General features: G+C 42.4%; 1 protein-coding gene across 7 annotated transcripts in view; it reads right to left on the reverse strand.

Moving 5' to 3' along the window:
- The window catches only part of RUBCNL (RUN and cysteine rich domain containing beclin 1 interacting protein like), a 46,755-nt gene that overhangs the window by 4,552 nt on the left and 26,182 nt on the right, over positions 1–16,021 (reverse strand). For all 7 annotated transcript variants that reach the window (XM_025364207.1, XM_025364206.1, XM_025364201.1 and 4 more), the window contains 7 exons: positions 14,437–14,535; positions 13,877–13,937; positions 12,788–12,920; positions 10,835–10,980; positions 9,416–9,480; positions 3,058–3,296; positions 2,226–2,287 (listed from right to left, as the gene is read on the reverse strand). In XM_025364207.1, coding sequence (XP_025219992.1) covers positions 2,226–2,287; positions 3,058–3,296; positions 9,416–9,480; positions 10,835–10,980; positions 12,788–12,920; positions 13,877–13,937; positions 14,437–14,535 — 805 coding nt within the window. The remainder of the gene's footprint in view (positions 1–2,225; positions 2,288–3,057; positions 3,297–9,415; positions 9,481–10,834; positions 10,981–12,787; positions 12,921–13,876; positions 13,938–14,436; positions 14,536–16,021) is intronic.

Here is a 16,021-nt window from a genome sequence, read left to right on the forward strand (position 1 = left end):
AAGATTAGAAAAAACACTTTTAAGCTAAACCATTTATTTAAAAACTCTATGATTTCACCAACTACAATAAATAATCTTAACTCCCTTGAGTAACCTATGCTTTTTCCACTTAAAAATCTCTCTCTGAATGAATTCATGCCTAAATCTTTACCGGTTGCATAGTATTCTATTCTACGGACATGGTATTAATGTAAGTACTGCCCTATTATGAACAGCCAGTAGATTTTTAAAATAATTTCAACTTTTATTTTAGATGTGGGGGTATGTGTGCAGGTTTGTTACATAGGCATACTGCATGACACTGAGGTTTGGAGTACCAATGATCCCATCACCCAGGGAGAGAGCATAATACCTCTTAATAGACTTTTAATACCTTTTCTTATTTAAAAACAAAACTAGTAGTTTCAGCACTTTGGGAGGCTGAGGCAGACAGATCACCTGAAGTCAGGAGTTTAAGACCAGCCTGGCCAACATGGTGAAACCCTGTCTCTACTGAAAATACAAAAATTAGCCAGGTGTGATGGCACATGTCCGTAATCCCACCTACTTGGGAGGCTGAGGCACAAGAATGGCTTGAACCTGGGAGGCAGAGGTTGCAGTGAGCCAAGATTGGGCCACTGCACGCTAGACTGGGCGACAGAGCGAGACTGTCTAAAAAAAACAAAAACAAAAACAAACAAACAAAAAAAACTATACTTTAAATCTCTGCCTATATCCATCAGTATGTCCTTAGGATAAACTTCTAAAAGTAGAATTTCTGAAGACCATGGTCCCACTTGGTTAGACACGCCTCCCTATAAGGGGTTTTAAAAGGCCTCTGGTATACTCATGGTCATATCCACCCTTATTCACAATAGCCAAGGAGAAGCAACCCTAGTGTCCATGGATGAATAGATGGATTAAAAAAATGTATATACATACAATGAAATATTATTCAACCTTAAGAAGGAGGGAAATTGACACGTTACAACATGAATGAACCTTGAGGACGTTATGCTAAGTCAAACAAACCAGTCACAAAAAGACACATACTGTAAGATTCCACTTATATAAGGCATGTGAGTGGGTAAAATCATGGAGACAGAAAGTAGAATAGTGGCTGCCAGGAGTTAGGCTAGGAGGAAGAGGGAATGGGGAGTTGTTAAAAATGAGTTTTAGTTTTGCAAGATGAAAAAGAGTTTGGGGGCTGGATGGTGGTGATGATTGCATAAGGATGTTAATACTTTAAAGCCACCAAAGTATATGCTAAAAATGGTTAAGATGGTAAATTTTATATGTATTTACCACAATTTAATGATGACAATAATAATAATAAAAAGGTCACTGGCTAGAGTTGTTTCATCCTCCAGCTAAACCATTCTTAATGAGTTAAATTCTCCATTATATGGTTAGGCTGTGTCCCCACCCAAATCTCATTTTGAATTATAGCTCCCATAATTCCCATGTGTCATGGAAGGAGCCCGGTGGGAGGTAACTGAATCATGAGGCACGTCTTTTCTGTGTTGTTCTCGTGGTAGTGAATAAGTCTCACGATATCTGATTTTTTTTTCTTTTTTTTTTTTTTTTGAGACGGAGTCTCGTTCTGTCTCTAGGCTGGAGTTCAGTGGTGCGATCTCGACTCACTGCAACCTCTGCCTCCCAGGTTCAAGCGATTTCTCCCACCTCAGTCTCCCGAGTAGCTGGGACTACAGGGGCATGGCACCACGCCTAATTTTTGTAATTTTAGTAGAGACGGGGTTTCACCATGTTGGCCAGGATGGTCTTGATCTCTTGACCCCGTGATCCACCCACCTCGGCCTCCCAAAGTGCTGGGATTACAGGTATGAGCCACTGTGCCCGACCTATCTGATGGCTTTATAACAGAGAGTTCCCCTGCAAATGCTCTCTCTTTGCCTGCCACCATGTAAGACGTGCTTTTGTTCCTCATTCACCTTCCACCATGATTGTGAGGCCTCCCCAGCTATGTGGAACTGTGAGTCAATTAATCCTCCTTCCTTTATAAATTACCCAGTCTCTGGTATGTCTTTATTAGCTACTTGAGAACAGACTAATGCTTTCCACCATTGGCTTAGTAATTCAAAGAGACGGCTGATTTCCCAAGGAAAGCCATGAGGTCATCACTGTGCTAAGAAGCCCTGTGTAATGGGGGAGCCAGATGCAGGAGGCACTAATAGGATTAGCAGATGAATGGAGGGAAAGCAGCCTGTCCCAGCTGAGAATAGTACCTGTCGGCAAACCTACAGGTCTTCAATAGCTTCTTGATATGGAAGAGCTGTTCCTGAATTTCCTAATGGGAGGAACCAAACACAAGGAAAGTTAAATGTAATAAATGACACAGGAAAAGTGCAAGTCAAATTTAAATATTTCTAACCTTGAAATGCTGCATTTGTATAAAACAAACCTTGAAAGCAAACAGCCTATACAGCAAGGCTTCATAACTGAGTCCACTGATCCACAGATTGTGTCCTGGATGGATCCAGGTTTTGTGGAACCTGAAACTTACAGAACTTTGGGGTCTTCTTCAAGAAAAACATAATACTAAGTATAAGATTCAGTGTGGGGTCCTGGAAAGAGCCTGTGCAGGAGAGGGGTTTCAAAGTGTAAGCTTCACTTTTTTTTTTTTTTTTTTTTTGAGACAGGGTCTTGCTCTGTCACCCAGGCTGGAGTGCAGTAGTGCAATCTCAGCTCACTGCAACCTCTGCCTCTTGGGTTCAAGCGATTCTCCTGCCTCAGCCTCCCTGAGTAGCTGGGATTACAGGCATGTGCTACTATACCCGACTAATTTTTTTTTGTTTTTTTTGTATTTCTAGTAGAGATGGGATTTCACCATGTTGGCCAGGCTGGCCTCGAACTCCTGACCTCAGGCAATCCGCCCACTTTGGCCTCTCAAAGTGCCAGGATTACGGGCATGAGCCACCACACCCAGCCGCTTCACTCGCTTTATGTTCCATTTGCCTCTTAGAGCATGTATCTGTGGGTTCCCTAAGCTAGTGTGATGTGCATTTCCTGCCACAGGGCACTTCCAATGAGAGGGATGGGGTTGGGCCTGTGGCTCACCTTCATTCTGCCCAGCTCCTTGGCTTTCGCATACAGGCTTTGGCCAACGCTCAGCAAATTGAAAATGGGCTGGTTCCATATGCTGTCCAGCAGCCGTTTGGAGAAATTGCTGACATAGTACTTCTTGAAGTCCCACATCATCAGGATTCGGGCAGGGATGCAGGACTCTGCATATGAGTGGCAGCAGTCACAGAAATACTTCCCTAGGTATTCGCAGTACCGGAGCCGCTTCACAAACTCTGCCAAGCATACCAGAGGGTGAGTGCTGCACCTGGTGCTGAAAACCTATCCTGGTCTACCCCCGACTTCCAATTCCTATGCAAGATGCAAAGACTCTGATGACGTGTTTCATGATGATAAAGCCATACTCAACCTCACGACAGCTGGGAGGGCTCTGGCAGAGACTCGGGGAATCAAATCACGGCCATTCATGAGCTCTGCTCTTGTGGAACAGATGTCGGAAAAACAAAACCTTCCCCAAATACTCCTGGATTTGGAAGATGGAAATTGCAAACTGCAGTGTAGCAAAAGGAACATTCATTTTAGGATCTGGAAATCTGGGTGGGAGTCCAGACTCCTCTCATGAGCAGGAAGACTGAAGGCGGGTTGTAATCTCTTTAGGCTAACTGTTCTGAGACCACAGAATGTGACTCAACTGGATTGAGTGACATGACACATATGAAAAGTGCTTTATAAATTGTGAAGCAGTATATATACGATGTTAGGAAGCAGCATCATAAAGATCCCTTGATAAATCAATGAGAAAAAAACACAAAAATGCACAAAGGATGGGAATAGGTAATTCATGGAAAGAAGAAATGCAGATAACTAACAGAGAAAAACAATCTCAGACACAAAGAAATGCATATTTTAAAAGTGAGGCTGAGTACAGTGGTTTGTACCGGTAATCCCAGCACTTTGGGAGGCCAAGACGGGAGGATCACTTGAGCCCAGGAGTTCAAGACCAGCGTGGGCAACATAGTGGGACCCCATCTTCACACACACACACACACACACACACACACACACACACACACACAAAATTAGCCAGGCAATGTGGTGTGTGCCTGTAGTCCTAGCTACTTGGGAGGCTAAGGCAGGAGGATTGCTTGAAGGTGGAGGCTACAGTAAGCCATCATCAAGCCACTGCATTCCAGCCTGGGCAACAGAGTAAGATCCTGTCACAAACTGATGACAAATAATAAAATGAAACTGAAATGAAATGAAAGAAAAGAAAAGTGAGATACTCTGTTTTGACTCAGCCTGTCATAAATTTAGAAGACCCAGAACTGGTGCAGTATCTAGAGGAGGGCACTTACGTCTAGCACTGATAGAACTAATTTATAGGAAGACATTTTTGTGATAGACTTCAATTCTTACATGTACAACAGTAATCCTGCGTCTGTGACTCCATCAGACAGAAGTGCTAACAGGTACACACAGTGACATAAAAAGATATTCATTACAGCACATTTATAATGGGGGTGGCAACCAAAATGTTCATCAAAAGGCAATTAAGTGTGGTGCACTCAATGTGAAATGCCGTACAGCCCATAAAGTACATGGAAGAGCATGGGAAGTGGACATCCAGTTACAAGTAGGTACAATGTGATCTCAATTTTATTTAAGAACATATATATAAACATACACATAAACACATATGCACTGTCTAGATCTCCACCAAAAAGCCAACAGTGACTATTTCTGGAGGGAAGGGGAAAGAAGGAATTTTTGCTCTTTATACTTTTTTTTTTTTTTTTTTTTTTGAGAAGGAGTCTCGCTCTGTTGCCCAGGCTGGAGTGCAGTGGCATGATCTCGGTTCACTGCAACCTCTCCCTCCTGGGTTCAAGCGATTCTCCTGCCCCAGCCTCCCTAGTAGCTGGGACTACAGGGCGCGCCACCATGCCCAGCTAATTTTTGTATTTTCAGTAGAGATGGGGTTTCACCATGTTGGCCAGGCTGGTCTCAAACTCCTGACCTCAAGTGATCCGCCCATCTTGGCCTCCCGAAGTGCTGGGATTACAGGTGTGAGCCACCACGCCCAGCGCACTTTTTAACCTACTAAAATAAACACTCACAGACCACTTTTTGAAATGTCTCTAATAAAATACACTAACAACAAAAGGTATAGAAACGAATGTGACAAATACCTGTGCGCTCACCACCCAGCTTCAGAAAGAAAACAGGTCAGTTGAAGTCTCCTAAGTGCCCCTCCCTCAACACTAGGTTCTGACATGAACCAAGTTTGATATTTATCATTCATAGTTTCAGTCATGTATGTCTTTGTAATTGAAATATCATACAGCATAACACAAATCTTAGTTGCCATATATTGGGAGGATTAGTGAAATCATGAATGGGAAAGCAGTTGCTGTAGAACCCGTACACTGCAGATTCTGAAGATCATTTCCAAATAACAGCTTTAAAAATAAACAAGGCCTGGCCGGGCGCGGTGGCTCATGCCTGTAATCCCAGCACTTTGGGAGGCCAAGGCAGGTGGATCATCTGAGGTCGGAAATTCGAGACCAGCTTGACCAACATGGAGAAGCCCCGTCTCTACTATAAATACAAAATTAGACTAGAGTGGTGGTGCATGCTTGTAATCCCTGCTACTTGGGAGGCTGAGGCAGGAGAATTGCTTGAACCCAGGAGGTGGAGGTTGCAGTGACCCGAGATTGTGCCATTGCACTCCAGCCTGGGTGGGCAACAAGAGTGAAACTCCATCTCAAAAAAATAAAAATAAAAAAAAAAACAGGGCCTGGCTGGGAGTGACCAGAGAAAGGAATCTTACTGAATACTTACTCTGTGCCACAGATCTGTTAAATGTTTTATGTTTACTACGTCATTCTGTGCTCGAAAGTCTGTGAGAAGGGACAGTTATTTCCCCTATTTCATTGATGAAAGCACAAGACACTGAAGTTAGGCAACACGTAGGGACACACGAACAGTATGTAGCCACGCAGGATTTCAACCCAAGCCCGGACTGCCAAAGCTCCAGCCCACAGCCACCATGTCCCACTCCTCCTCTGCTGCATTCGATGGAGGGAAAGGGAGAGGGAGCTAATGCCTTTGCACATGCCCAAATTGTCCCTCAGACCCAGGTCACACTCAGTTGATGTTTACAAGCAAACAAATAGAGTTGTTTTTTGTTATTCATTATAGTTATGTTCTACAGAGTTGCCATGAACACTGAATTAGTCAATACTGAACCACTGCTCCTGGGGGAAATTCAGGGTTAGGCACCTGTGAGCTTCTGGTAGAAACAGTTTCATCTACTCCTCAACACACACTCAATATCCATTCACTCATTCATTAAACTTTATTGAATACATGCTGTTATACTATCAATACAGAATACACTAATGCCCATCTTTTTTAGTTTCCTAAGTCCTTTAACTAAAAGAGAACAATACAAAGTGACCTAAACCAGTGGTTCTTGGCCAAGGGTGATTTTTGCTTCCCAAGGGACATTTGCAAATGTCTGAAGCCATTTTCAGTTGCCACTGGGAGCTGCTTCTGGCAGCTAATGATGCTGCTAAACATCCTATAGTGCACAGGACACCGCCCACGACAAAGTCCATGGTACTGAAGTTGAGAGATCCTGCTCTAAAACACAATTGTTCTCATTTTATGAAAAGTCAGCGTCAGGGGGTAAGGTGGAAGGGAAATATTCTACGACAGAGATGTCCACTATAACTTTCCATGAGGATGAAAATATTCTATATCTGTGCTGTCCAATACAGTAGCCATGAGTTACATGTGGCTATTGAGTACTCGAAATGTAGTTAGTGTGACTGAAGAACTGAATTCTTAATTTCAATTAATTTAAATTTAATTTTAAATAGCCACATGGGCTAGTGGCTACCATACTGCATAGTAGAACAAAGCTAACTAAAGAGAAACAATGACTAAATGTGATGTGTGAAACTTGATTGCAACCTAGATGGAAAAAATCGCCATAAATGATACCTTAAGAACAACAAGGACTAGGAAGTAGACAATATAGAGAATTGTTTTAATTTTTTTGGTGTGATAACTTGTTTATTATCCTTATTGTTGGGCCATACTGAACTAGTAAAGGGTAAAATGTCATGTTCGGTGTGTGGAAATTGAGGGAGACTAAGGAAAACGTGACAACTACATTCAACATGGAATTCTGAATTGGATTCTGAAACAGATAAAGGGTGTTGTTGAAAACCTGGTGAAATCTGAATAAAGCCTGGAGTTTCATTAACAGGACTGTACCCAATGCTAACTTCTCAGGTTGAATAATTATACTATGATTATGTAAGATGTTAGCAGTAGAGGAAGCTGGGTGAAGCATGTACAGGAACTCTCTCTACTATTTTTGCAACTCTTCTGTAAGTCTAAAATTAACTCAAAGTTGAAAGTTAAAAAAAATTTATCCTAGAAGCTAGAGGAAGTTAACGGGAAAAGCCCAAAATTATTTCTATGCTGTCTGCAATCTGTGCTCCGCCTACCTCTGTGGCATGTTTTCTCCTCCTATTCTTACTCACTGCTCACACAGGGTTTCTTTTACTTGCCACAGGCCCTTTGCACATGACAAACACCCCTACTTCTGTGGGCAATCAGTTTCTGATGAAACATCTTACTCCCAGCTTCTCAAGCTCAGACGAAGTTCCCCTGCTGTAAATCCCACAGCACTCTTGACTCTTTTGTTACATACACTTACTTGGCTAATGATCTTCCCTAAAAGATAAGCAAGCTCCCTGAGGGCAAGGCCAACGTACAAAAGTGCAGAAACACACCTCCATACCTGAACAAGCTTAGGGAAATAACAAAAAGTTAGTGGAATGATAGTCATATGTGTACAGTTTCTGACTCACGCATTAGGTATTTATGGAAGTGCCAGGACACAGTGGTTAACCAAAGAGACATGTTCCTCACTAGATGTGCTGGGAAAATGACTCATTCAAAGAAAATCAGCAACAATGGTGATGCCCGTCAGGCATTATCATCTAGTGTGGGAGAGGAAGCCCAGATCGATTACTGCTTCCTATTTTTATCTCTTGAAGTAGGAGCTCCTCATAGTCTTTTTCCTTCAAATACTGACTATCAAAGGCTAAGGGGACTCATGCCACAAGGCTCCTCTTTCCAGCTTTTTGCAGGTCAGACATACAGGTACCATCAGAGCAAAACAAGTGATTCCCAGTCTCAAGGGGTAAACTTGCATTTCTGACTGAGGAAAGCCTGAGCACTTTTTTTTTTTTTTTTTTTTTGAGACAGAGTCTCACTTTGTCGCACAGGCTGGAGTGCAATAGTGCGATCTTGACTCACTGCAACCTCTGCCTCCTGGGTTCAAGGAATTCTCCTGTCTCAACCTCCCGAGTAGCTGGGATTACAGGTGCCTGCCACCATGCCTGGCTTTTTTTTTTTTTGTATTTTTAGTAGAGATGTGGTTTCACCATGTTGGCCAGGCTGGTCTCAAACTCCTGACCTCAGGTGATCTGCCCACCTCGGCCTCCCAAAGTGCTGGGATTACAGGTGGGAGACACCGTGCCTGGCCCAGGAAAGTCTAATCTTCTAGGCCTCAGTTGGCCCAGGAATGATCCTCTCAGGCTACCTCCTCAAATTCTCTCAGAGAAGTTTGGCTAGCTCCTTGGTAAGTCATTCCTTTACTCAACACATATCTTTCGAGGACCTACTACATGCCAGGCACTCTTCTAGAAGCTGGGACTAAAGTAATAAATATAACAGACAATACATTTGGCCTCACAGAACTTACAATCTAGTGTTGAAGACAGATAATAAGAAGACATATTAGTAACATAGAAGAGACTATTTTAGAAAGACTGTGCTAAGAATAAAAAGAAGGAGCTTCTAAGAAAATACTGTGCAAGAAAATAAAGAAAAAAATAAGGATGGGTAATATAAAGTGTACATGGGATTGTTTGTGACCAGCAGTGGGGCAAGACAGGCATTTTAGATAGAGCAGCAAGGGAAGACCTCATGACTTTGGAGTGAAAATGTGAAAGAAGCAAAGGAATTAGTCATGGGGGTGTCTGCGGGGAGAGTATTTGGCGGGGAGAAAACCACAAATGCAAATATGTCAGAAGTGAGCCTGGCATTTTCAAGGGGCAGCAGGAGGCCACGTGGTTGGAGCTTTTGCCCAACAGGGAGAGAACTAGGAGGCTAGTCCTGGTGTCCTCGGTCCTAGTTGGTCACACAGCCTTGTCAGTCATGATGGCCTCCTCATGAAAAAGAAGGCAACTTCTGTGAAGCTCTTATAACAACTTCTCATCAAAGGCGTCTCTCACACAAGCAATGCGCTGCCCTACTTTGCTATTCTTGACCTTGCCATCACATAATAAGCAGGCGATCCATTATCCATACTTACTAGGCTCTATTGGAGTTCCACAGCCGGCACAGAAAAAATTCTGGGCTGCTACCACAAGGTCCCTCCTGAGTACAAAAAATGATACTAGTTACATTTCAGAGAAGGTCAATGGAATATTTTTCACTAATTAGAAAAGAAATTGCCATCGTGACACTTTTCTCAACTAAGGGCCTTAACTTTGTCACCTTTCATTTGGGAAAGAAATAGATTTATTCAATACAATTTCTAGTTGAAATCTCTGGGTCTTTTAAAACTACAACTAATTTTTATTTTTTTTTCCTGAGACAGGGTCTTGCTCTGTCACACAGGCTGGAGGGCACTGGCATGATCATAGTTCACTACTGCCTCAAACTCCTCGACTTGGCTCAAGTACTCCTCAGCCTCCTGTGTAGACAGCTAGGACTATAGGTACACGCCACCATCCCCAGCTAGCTTTTTTTTGGCTTTATTTATTTATTTATTTTTGTAGAGATAGGGTCTCTATATGTTGCCCACGCTGGTCTCGAACTCCTGGCCTCAAGTCATCCTCCTACTTCAGCCTCCCAAAGTACTGGAATTACAGGTATGAGCCACTGTGCCCATCCTTAAAGCCACGTCTCTTTAAAAGCTTCTGCTAGGCCGGGCGCAGTGGCTCATGCCTGTAATCCCAGCACTTTGGGAGGCCGAGGCAGGCAGATCATGTTAGACCATCCTGGCTAACACAGTGAAACTCCGTCTCTACTAAAAATACAAAAAATTAGCCAGGCGTGGTGGTGGATGCCTGTGGTCCCAGCTACTTGAGAGGCCACTCCCTGGTGTCTGTAACATTTTTTAACTATAAGTGCTTTCCCTGAGATTAAATGTTCCTTTTTTAGAAGTTTATTCATTCATTTTTATTTCACACTGATTGTTCTGGAAGATAAAGAGGTCCAGTCTTTCAAAATTATCATAGGCTGGGCGAGGTGGCTCACAACTGTAATTCCAGCACTTTGGGAGGCTGAGGTGGGTGGATCACTTGAGCCCAGGAGTCCAACACCAGCCTGGGCAACATGGTGAAATCCCATCTCTACCTTTTTCAAAAAGGAAACAAATTTTTAAAAAATTATTGTATATAATTTTTAAGTTTTGATATTAGCCACTTTAAAAAATCTCCTTTAAGCCTATTTAATTGTGACTTGCTATGTAATATTTACAATTAGGCTTGCATAGTTGAATTCTCAACTTGTCAAAACTTATAGAGGCCCCAAAAGTCCATGGTAAACAAGAGGGAAAAAAAAAACCTAACCCAGAAAATACAGCCAACTTCCCTTTCCCTAAAACAAATTTTCCTGTGTTCTTTAGCATATGTATTTTTTTCACCTACTGCCATAGAGCGTCAGGTGGGATCTGTTACAATGTGATTTAAATGGATTGGAGGCCCAAGCAGCAGCCCATACTTACTTGAGTGGTGGATGAATATTAAATATGATTTGAAATCTAGGAGGAGCCCAGTCTTCAGTCCCTCTGATCCTAGACTTAAATTTAATTTCCTGTACAACATTCATACTGGATTCAAAGTTTTTTCGGACACGCTCTTCATTTACAACCTGCATAAGACATAAAATGATTTAGGAACAACTTAAGCATATTTCAAAGAATTTAAATTAAAGGAACATCTAAATGTATTTCCAACAGTAAAATTTACCACGAAAAATTAATAGTGCTTTTAACTGAACTAAAGGACATACCAAGAGCCCTCCACATCTCTAAAGCCATCTGCAAAAGAATTGCTTTAAACACCACCCAGATGAGATCACTTTTCTTAGTATTTTTAGTTCATTTATTTCCAGACTTCAAATTTACTGTAAGTAGGTCATTTTGACCTGGAATGCATTTATGAATAGCAGAAGTCTTACCCCTTTTAGTCAACAGACTGACAAATGCTACCAATCAGAACCCCTATCATTATTAGTCTTCCCCAGAAACAGCTCTATTAAGACCATTCTCCTTGCTTATAAATGTTCAGTGCCTCCCCCCAAACCACTGGACCTTCCTACTGTCATTTAAAATCCAAACTTCTCAGCCGGTGCAGTGGCTCACGCCTGTGATCCTAGCACTTTGGGAGACCGAGATGGGCGGATCACTTGAGGTCAGGAGTTCGAGACCAGCCTGGCCAACATAGTGAAAACCCATCTCTACTAAAAATACAAAAGTTAGCCAGAAATTGCTTGAACCCTGGAGGTGGAGGTTGCAGTGAGCCGAGCTTGTGCCACTGCACTCCAGCCTGGGCAACAGAGTGAGACTCCACCTCAAAAAATTAATTAATTAATTTAATTTAATTTAATCCAAACTTCTCAAATTAGCATTCTACATCCTCCGCAATTTGGCTACCATCATTCAAACCTTATTTCCATAAAGAACAACCTCTCGCACACAAATAGTCACAAACGGGTATTATCCAACCGCACCAAATCACTCTGCTCAAGCGCATAGCATGCCCCTCTGCTTTTGCTGCAGCTCCCTTTTGCCAAGAATGTCCTCCCCCAATCTTTCTACCTGCCACAGTTCTGGCCAGCCCAATACTTAGCTCAAGTTCTGAAATCTGCAATCAGCCTTCCTACGTTCCCCCGGTAAAATTAAACACGCCCTCCTCTGCACTTCGAGGGCATTTTCCCTACCCCGATTTTAGCCTTTGTCATAATATTCTCCATCCCGAGAAGGCTGGCTGCGCTCTGACAGCAGTGAGCAGTGTGTTCCATGAGGGAACCAACATGTACTTTCCAGTGAGGCAGCCTGGTCATGACTCCTGTTCACGGCTGACCAGCCCTGCTGGGAGACTGGGCCCACCACTTAAAAATAAAAATAAGGACAGCCTCTACCTAACAGGATACTTATGAGGATTAAAATGTGGACTGCTGGCTGGGTATAGTGGCTCAGACCTATAATCCTAGCATTTTGAGAGGCCAAGGTGGGCAGATCACTTGAGGTAAGGTGTTGGAAACCAGCCTGGCCAGCATGGTGAAACCCTGTCTCTACTAAAAATACAAAAAGTTAGCTGGGCATGGTAGCAGGCACCTATAGTCCCAGCTGCTTGGGAGGCTGAGGCAGGAAAATCGCCTGAACCCAGGAGGTGGAGGTTGCAGTGAGCTGAGATCGCGCCACTGCACTCCAGCCTGAGTGACAGAGCAGGAATCCGTCTCAAAAAAAATTATAAATAAAATAAAATAATGTGGACTGCTGAGCAGTCTCTGGTGCACAATAAGTACTCAATACATGCCAGTTTCCTCATTCATTTTGAGTCTCCCCTAATATCCAATGACCGTACAAGGAAACACAAATGTTTAAAGTGAACAGGGCAGGCAAAATGAGGATTTAGGAACTTTCAATTCAAGGTCAATTTTTTTTGATACTTACTATTGAGCCAGCTGCACTCAGGGAACCTGCCAGCTGAGAATTAACTAGTGACAGCATCCAGCACTTCCGGAACACGCGGTACAGCTCTTTGGCTAATAGTTCAGCAGAATTGAACTCTGGCTCATAAGTGACACTGAAATGTAAAAGATGCAAAAACCGGAAAATTATATTCATGAGGAGTATGTTCAGGGTCTTCCTGAGGTTTTCAACTGTTCTTCCCAGCCCCCAAAACTCAGAAGAGGCTGTCATATGAGATGACGCATCAATCACTCACCAGGTATCTTACTCAACATAGCTCCTCCATGTTCAATAAATAAAGCATCTTTTATTTACTGAGGGCACTAAGACTTAGAGGTGTGGTGAAGGAGCACTGGTTTTAGAGTCAGAAGACCTGCATTTGAGCCCTGCTTCTACCTCACAGCCTTCGCGTCCTGAAGCACATCCTGTATGAGTCTCAATTTTTATGTCTATAAAATTAGGTTTAAAAATTCATAAATACATGGTCGGGTGTGGTGGCTCATGCCTGTAATCTCAGAACTTTGGGAGGCTGAGGCGGGCGGATCACCTGAGGTCAGGAGTTCAAGATGAACCTGGTCAACATAGTGAAACCACGTCTCTACTAAAAATACAAAAAAAAAGTAACCAGGTGTGGTGGCAGGCGGCTGTAATCCCAGCTATTCAGGAGGCTGAGGCAGAAGAATTGCCTGAATCCAGGAGGTGGAGGTTGCAGTGAGCCGAGATCGGGCCATTGCACTCTACCCTGGGTGACGAGAGCAAAACTTGGTCTCAAAAACAACAAGAACAAAAATTATAAATATACACACACATGCATATACAAAATTCGCCCAGCCTGTTTAACTGAAATGAGGATTAAATGAAAATGCATACAAAAGCCTTTTATATATTGTAAAACACTATAGAAACTTCGGGGGTGATTGTTTCAATTCTAGGTGTTAATATCCTAGATTCGTGGGAACAAATTATTGGAAGTAGTTGAAGTAGGCCCAGAATGTCAGAGGCCTAGTGTTCACACTGCCTCAGAGGTGACAGCCCAAGGGTCTATGTGCACTGCGCACGGAAGACAGATACCTCTTAGAGGAGTTGCAGGAACAGCTACAGGTTTCTGTGATATCATTAAAATCTCCAAGCTCTGTGGGAAAATAAAAGAAAGAGTGGTGAGGTCGTTTAGTCTGTTTCATTTCATCGCAGTCCATTTTATAAGAACACTAAAATCACTCCCTGCATCTCAGAAAGAGCAAATTATTCAGCATCTCCATGTTTCAGGTTCTGAGAAATGGACAGAACAGATAATGAGAGTACAGATAATGATCAAAGATGGGATTTCATCTGAAATTTCGCCAAAATATAACTGAGAGGCCAAGGAGATATCAGACCACAATGAATATCTGCTTTTTCATTCAACTCTACAAGTGAGATGGAAGATTAGCTATCCAGACATTTGAAACAAGAACACCCATATATATATAAAAATATATATAAATATATATATCAGGGACATAATCTGATTTTGGAAGAAGTTGATTCGAATGCCACTGTAGCATAGTATTGTGTGTGATGTATGTTAGTATGTGTATGCGGATGGGATTGGGGAGGCAGCCAGTCACATCCAAGTAGTTTCCAAATCTTACCTAAAATAACAAATTCATCAATGTCGCATTGGCAAATCTCTTTCACATCATGGTAAGTACGTGTTTCAGTCACTGGGCTGACCTGTAACACAGCACAACCTAGACAAAGAAAGGAAGGAGGTTTTTACCAATAAGAAGAAAAACTGTACAACCTGCAACACCCAACTAAATAGAAACTGGGAAATGAAGAGGGCTAAAAGTTTAAGAGAATTAAACATTTCAACTTAAAGAATTAAAAAATTAGGGAACTGTTTGTGTGTGCTTTTTGCATTCACTATGATTAAGTGCCTGTAATCCCAGCTACTCAGAAGCCTTTCATCACAAAGAAGCTATTTGCAGTACATCCAATGTTTTAAAATATTAAAACACTGAAAGCACCTAAAAGTTTAATAATAGGAAATTGATTTTGCAAATCACACGATTAAATACTATCATTTAAAAATGTAAATCTGCCAGGGGCAGTGGCGTGTTCTTGTAGTCCCAGCTACTCAGGAAGCTGCGGTAGGAGAATCACTTGAGCCCAGGAGTTCAAGTCCAGCCTGGGCAACGTGGCAGAACACTGTCTCTACAAAAAATACAAAAAAATTAGCCCAGTGTGGTGGCCCGGCCTGTGCCTGTAGTCCCAGCTGCTCGAAAGACTGAGGTGGGAGAATCACTTGAGCCTGCAAGGCGGAGATTGCAGTGTGCTGAGATCATGCCACTGCAGTCCAGCCTAGGTGACAGAGTAAGACCCTGTCTCAAAAAAAAAAAATGTGAAAACTAAAGCAACATGATTATTAATACTATTAGTATGAATAGCATTAATACTATTAATACTGATAATAGTATTAATAATCATTATATTATGATTAATTATGTTGTTAATATAATTATATAATCATTGTAAATATAAATTTGTAAAACTGTCTTCATTTGAATAAACATAGGAGAGAAACAGAAAAATGAATACAGTTGTTTAGGGAAATAGTCTAGCCCATAGTTTACATAGAAGTTATGTGGGCTGGGCATGGGGGCTCACGCCTGTAATTCCAGCACTTTGGGAGGCTGAGGCAGGTGGATCAATAATGTGCTCTTTCTGAGATGCAGGGAGTGATTTTAGTGTTCTTATAAAATGGACTGCGATGAAATGAAACAGACTAAACGACCTCACCACTCTTTCTTTTATTTTCCCACAGAGCTTGGAGATTTTAATGATATCACAGAAACCTGTAGCTGTGCCTGCAGGTTTCTTGAGACCAGCCTGGCCAACATGGTGAAATCCCGTCTGTACTAAAAATACAAAAAAAAATTAGCCAGGCGTGTTTACAGGTACCTGTAGTCCCAGCTACTCGGAAGGCTGAGGCTGCAGAATCGCTTGAACCTGGGAGGCAGAGGTTGCAGTGAGCTGAGACTGCGCCACTGCATTCCAGCCTAGGCGACAGAGAGAGACTCCGTCTCAAAAAAAAAAAAAAAAAAAAAAAGTTATATGAAGGATTTTGCAGTAGGCTGGCTGACTTTAAGAAAACCCATTCTAGCTGGGTGACTATGGACAACCACCGTTTCCAGCTGCAGTTTCCTCATGGGCAGAATGGGGGTAAGAGCGCCC

This window comes from Theropithecus gelada, chromosome 17 (assembly GCF_003255815.1).
Source record: "Theropithecus gelada isolate Dixy chromosome 17, Tgel_1.0, whole genome shotgun sequence".
Taxonomy (NCBI): domain Eukaryota; kingdom Metazoa; phylum Chordata; class Mammalia; order Primates; family Cercopithecidae; genus Theropithecus; species Theropithecus gelada.